The sequence below is a fragment of the Microtus ochrogaster genome, chromosome 2, assembly GCF_000317375.1.
Source record: "Microtus ochrogaster isolate Prairie Vole_2 chromosome 2, MicOch1.0, whole genome shotgun sequence".
Lineage (NCBI taxonomy): Eukaryota > Metazoa > Chordata > Mammalia > Rodentia > Cricetidae > Microtus > Microtus ochrogaster.
In genome coordinates this window covers 84,746,003-84,752,002 of record NC_022010.1, presented here as the reverse complement: position 1 = coordinate 84,752,002, position 6,000 = coordinate 84,746,003, and the positions used below count along the sequence as shown (strand labels likewise).

At 42.4% G+C, this 6,000-nt stretch overlaps 1 protein-coding gene across 3 annotated transcripts in view; it reads left to right on the top strand.

The window, feature by feature from the left end:
* The first annotated feature begins 219 nt into the window (after positions 1-219).
* Positions 220-6,000, top strand: part of Vgll3 (vestigial like family member 3) — a 42,767-nt gene continuing 36,986 nt past the window's right edge. For all 3 annotated transcript variants that reach the window (XM_026783708.1, XM_026783704.1, XM_005345237.3), the window contains exon 1: positions 220-417. In XM_026783708.1, the coding sequence (XP_026639509.1) occupies positions 292-417 (126 nt within the window). In that variant the 5' untranslated portion in view covers positions 220-291. The remainder of the gene's footprint in view (positions 418-6,000) is intronic.

The window sequence follows — 6,000 nt, the reverse complement described above, 5'->3', positions numbered from 1 at the left end:
CTCCTGCCGCGGGGCGGGCGGCAGCGTGGTCCCGTCGCTATATAAGCGCAAGTGGAGGGGGCACCCGGAGGGGCTGAAAATGAAGGTGCCCGCGCATGGGCCGCCGCTGATTGCCAACCCCTCCCGAGCTCGCTCCCGGCGTGGAGCCCGAGGCCGCCGAGGACCCGCCTTCACAGCAGTAGCAGCAGGAGCAGCGACGCGGACAGCAACTGCGGCGGCGGTGGCGGTGGCGCCCCTCGCGCCAGCGCGTAGAACCGCGGCGACTCCGGGGCCGCCGCTGGCCCCGCTGCCATGAGTTGTGCGGAGGTGATGTATCACCCCCAGCCGTATGGAGCGCCCCAGTATCTGCCCAACCCCGTGGCAGCTGCAACCTGCCCCACAGCCTGCTATCATCCGGCGCCCCAACCTGGCCAGCAGGTGAGTCACCGGCCGGGCAGCCTCCCGGGGGCGGGGACGAGGGGCACCCGGTATCGGTGTGGGGCTTTAGCCCTGTCCCGCCGGGACCCGAGGCTCGGAGGGTGCTCTGGGACCTGCGGGGAGCCACAGAAAGACAAAGATAGAAGGGCAGACCTGCGGGTAGCAGGGCCAGGATGCCTGGAGGGGCATTACCTGGCCGGGGGCTTCTTTGAGCTGTGTCACCTGGACTCAGAGGCTGTCGCTCCTAGCTGATCTGGTCCTTAGGACTCAGGTCTTTGAAACTCACCAAAGGCATCTGTTTTAGGACTGCGTGAGTAAACTTTTAACCCGACTACTTTGTTTTCTGGGAAAAGGGGAAGTGTACTGCTAAGGTAGCAGAAGTTACCTGAACAGTGAGCTCATGAAATTTTCTTTCTGAGACTTTTAGGGTGGATCTCTGGTCTGATAGAAGACACACTGAGTGTTTCTTGAATTTATCCGTTGCGTTTCTCACCGGGACTGTGATTTAGATGACGTGGTTGCCCAAAAGGCTCTTCATTCATTCCCCAACAAAGCACGGGGCTTGTTGGTGTCCATCAGTGGACCGGACCTGTGTTTCTCGGTCCAGAGGTAGCTTTGAGAATCCGCATTCCCGGGGTTCACCCAGAGAGGACATTTAGATTATCAGTAAAAAGGACCTGGCATCTAAGAGATGATAAGAAAGAGTAGACACTGGAAAACGTGACACCAAGGAACCTTGAGTGGTATTCTTCGGCCACATAGCAAGCACACCAAAATTTAGTTAGCACTACCCTAAGAACAGTAAACCGTGTGTGTTTGTGTGTGTGTGGTGGGGGGGGGCAGGTACTGTACTGAAACAGAGGCCTTCCTGGACTACAGGGATTAGAGTAGGCTAATTTCATTCAGATTTAAAAATAAGCTAGATATAGTTAGAAAAATAAGGATTTACAGAATTTAGTGACTTGTTTTCATTTCTTAGGGACTGTTTGTTTTATTCTGGCCTTCAGGGTTTGGCCCATGGAGGAATCTGACCTTTGAATTCCTAGTTTTCCTTTGCCTTTTCTACATGTACAGGGCTACTTGTTGAGAGAGAGACTATTACTCTATGTTTAAAATGTAGTGGCTGTCAAATTCAGCTAACTGTGAAAGGGCACAAATTCGAGACTTACCGCTAAACAGTCCATCTTAATGAAGACCAACAGGAGACATGCAAGAAGAGCCCACTTTCTTGCTAATATTAATTAACTAATTTATTTAACATTTGACAACTTTACCAGTTCAAAACAAAATGATCTTTGATGGGAGAGATGGACAAGCATTTTTTTATTATTATTTTGTGGTCACGGGTGACAAATGAAAACATTGGGGCTGCTCACATTTCCTTTGGCATAAACAAAATAGTGCTATTGTAGATTCAAGGGAGGCCAAGAGACTTTGGGTATTACTAACAGCCATTGCTCCATCGTTGAGGCAGTAGAGGCCTTCAACTATCAGTTGGAATGTGGATGAGCAACAGACTGAGATGTTTTTAAATATTCAGGAAGATAACTTTCTCTTCTGAAAAAGTCAGGAATAGTAGAAGTTGTGAATAAGGTTGCCTCTGATGAAATTATAAAATAAATTCCACTAAAATAGGAGTCTATACTAGAGGTCAGCATTGTAATACACTTTCCGGGGGAAAAAAAATCAAAGGCTGTTTTAGACAAATTGAAAGCTAGTTTTCCCTGAGAACCAGCTCCAAGCACCTTATCTTATTTTGTGATAGCCTTAAGTTTCAACCCCAAATTCCATCCTTTTGGTAAAACTATCAACAAGTTGACAAATGAATTAAAAATAAAACACCAGAAGAGTCTAAACTGTCTGCGTTAAGAAGTCACACAATGCCCGGCTTCTGCTATAGTCTGAACTTCTCTTTTAAGTAGACGTTTGCTGAGTTTACTGGAAGGGTTTAGTTGAGAGGTGTATAGGGGAACATTCATAATTCTTTGGCTATTTGGCTTATTTGATGTTTAAATTTTTCTCCTGCAAACAAACTACTTGACTCTTATTGGCTAATGGACCAGAGAGAGCCGACAGAGTCGCTACTGTTCTTTCACTGTCGGAGTTTATTTTGATGACCTATATTTTCTATTGGAAGAAAGAATAAGTCAGGAAATTCTTATCAGCCTGACAACATTTTTAGACTACGCAGTGCGTGGGTGAAGTGGGACTAATATTGACTTGGCTCTAATGCAGTCATCTGAGAATACATATTTTGGTTGTTTTTGCATTCCATAAGGTTTTATCATGATTATCCATGAAGGTTGTTTTCTCTGTACTTGGGATTTGACCCCTAATAGCATCTTGCTTGGGAGACAAAAATGAGGACTACAACTCTTACTGCATTAAAACAAACAAAACAAAAACAAAACAAACAATACTTGATTCATTGAGGAGGAAAAAAGAAACAGGAAAAAATGACAGTGTAATCTATAAAACATAATGGTCATTCATGAAGTAAGTGTTGGGAATGAGGATGTTGATATTTTATGCTACTTGTGTACCGAATTGCCTTTATGTATCCCTTAGTTGCTCTCTCTTTCCAAAACTGGGTATCTAAAGTTCTTGTATGTTGGTTTTTACTCCTTTCTGGAAGGAAAGGGAATCAAATGCAGAGTCGCATCTGTTCTGTGCAAGCAGTAGACCACTAAACTACACACACCCTACCTCATTAGTATATCAAAATAGTTCGCTATGATTGATCTTGAGCTTGGTAGATTTCCCCTTTCTGAAAACTCCTTTTATAAGTGAAAGAAATTTATTTTCAATCCATATGAATTACCATCTTTCCCTCTAAATCCGAAAGCTTTAAGTTTAGGTTTTTTGATTGAACCGGTTGTAGGTGTAGGTAGGTAGGAGTTGAGGGTTTTAAAAGCCCAATAATCTGCATATATCTGCTGCCCTACAGTGTCTTACTCCAGTTAAACCAATCCAGCCCATCTGCAGATGTCTGAGGATTAAATTTATGATCCTTGGGATTAATTCCTAGACTGTGTGCTGGACTTGAGTCTTCCAGTGAACTTTACAAAGCCGGAACTTTGTGAGCGATTCTGAGCAGCCCAGCCCCAGCCTAACCATCTCTCCATAGCCTCCAGACAGCCCTCCTCCAATATCTCCCTGGGAGAAGCCTTGACTCAGACTAAGCACATGCTCTCAGGCTGATGACACTGCAAAACGTGAGCAGAAAGGAATGTGCTTGTATTCTAGCAGTGACAGTAGGAAACAGCACAAAGTTTCGAAATACGTGTCAGGAAAAATCGAGGGCAACGATCTGAAATCATAGATTCCCTTCATACTCAGTGGACTTCTCTTCTTAAAGGCAGACACTCTGTTGCCTAAATCCTCTCCCATATTAAGAATGCTAAATCAGGCTACCCTTAAAGTCTGGCTTTCAGAAGAAATGACAAACACGGAGAGCAGTAGATGAATTTCCACCTTTATATAGATTTTTTTAAAATGGTCATTTTCAGCTTCCTGTAAGTTAGAACACGTTTACTCTCTTTTCTTCAAGGATAGCAACTGGGTAAAAATGCTCACAGGACATCTCTGTAAAAAAAGAAAACAGTTCCTTTGGGAGCCAAAACTGCAGTAATGTTTGGAAGGAGGTTTTCAAACTCATTGTCTGTCTTCTGCCACCTTGGTTAAGTTACAAAATAACTCTGAGATTCTGTTTCTCACATGGAAAAAATCCTAGAGGGTGGGGAGCATATTGTAAATGGGAAAATTCAGGCCCTTAGGGTTGGAATTCCAGGCTAAAATTTCCATGCTCATTGGTAACAGAGTCAGGACCAGTAGATCTCATTTCCTAGAGTAACATCCTCCTACCATGTCATGAAATTTCCCATGCATTTCCCCTCTTATTGCACAACAGGTTAATTTTTTGTCATTAGTGCCCCAATCAACTTTTTTGATAAAGAAGATTAATATGCAGTGGATTCTTTGGCCTTGGAGCTTGATATTCTTTCCAAGTCCTTGGAAGTGTACTTTTTAAAGTTTAGAAATGTCAAAGCCTTTTTGCAAACCATTGTATTTTGCTAATGAGTTTTCCTCTCCATGTTACATACTTTTTAAAGAAATTGTGTACCCACTTAACAAAGGAACGTTGATTTATTTAAAATAAAACGCAACAAGTGGCATTAACTATCATGTTGATGTGCCTCCATTTTATTGGCAATCAAACATAGCAATAGATTCATTCAGAGGTAAGAATTCAATTTTAACCTAAATAGCTTCATTTCACAGTCAAATTATTTAAGGCTCAGGATTTTTTTTTTGTAACTGTAAGCAAGGACTTAAGTATATTTGTAAGGATTTATACATGACTTCTTTGAAAAAGAGCAGCCTCTATAATTCCATGATACACAAATTAACTTGACAGCAAAGCCTTAAAAAGCTTAAGTTGTCTGGAGTTTCATGTTCCTAGTAATTTCCCAGCAAAAAGAAGTCAGAGAGAGAAATAATTAAGCTTTAAAGTAACCAAAGTATTGACAGAGCAGAATGATTCAGAATGGAGATTACAGAGACACCGGAGAGGGTAGGATGGAAAACCACAAAGTTGCACACACTGAGGATGTATTCACCTAGAAGTCAACTACTAGGTATTGCTAGAAATCTAATAAAAACATATTTGCCCAATATGCAAGAAGCACCACTTCACCCAGAGTTTGGTAGATTCTCCACAAAGCTTGAAGTGGTACGGGAAGGATTCACATCAAGGGAAGTGGTGTTCAGAGAGGGAGCCATGCTCCTCTGCTTCACATCTCTTGCCAGTGCTGCAGGTGAGACACTAAACTAACTCTGTCGGACCATCTGTGCAAAGAGAATTTACCAAGAGACAAAAGCAATTATGCACGTGATGCCTCGGGCAGGTCCTGAAGTAAAATTGTCAGGTAGAGGACTGTCATTCCAAAATGTGTTGCCCAGCTGAATCTCATCCCCATAGGGCCTGTTTTTAGTGAGTTTTTTGATTTTTAAATCCCAGAATGCATACAACCAGAAATAGAGTTAATAAAAAAAAAGAGTATTGTCTCTAGAAGACGATTCTTAGTATTGTCATTTCAAAAACTAGAACTCTGTAGTAGATGATATCCAGCGAAGGCAGTCATCTGGGACATGACTGTGTTCTGAATTTTTCAAAGCACATCTCTTTAAACAGCTGGTTTTGTGCTTTGGCGACTCATTTAGGCAGACCCAAAAAGTGCCTTGAACTACTAGACCCACCCAGCTGTTGTTAGATAAACTCATAATGCCTTATTTGTGCATAGTTCAGTGGATTCTAGATTTATGCCAGTAATTTACCAGTATAGTCTGAATAGGGGAAACTCAACGATTTTCCACCCGTTTCCCAAAATTAACAGAAAGAGACGATGACCCAAACTCAACAGGTGTCTTTTTTCTTCCATCTATATCATTTTGTGTGTGTGTGTCTGTATGTGTGTGTGTGTGTGTGTGTGTGTGTGTGTGTGTATGTGTGTGAATTCCAGATCACTTTTTCTTGAGAGTTGGAGGAGGGCTACAAAGATGTATTCTTTTCTTGTTTATGTG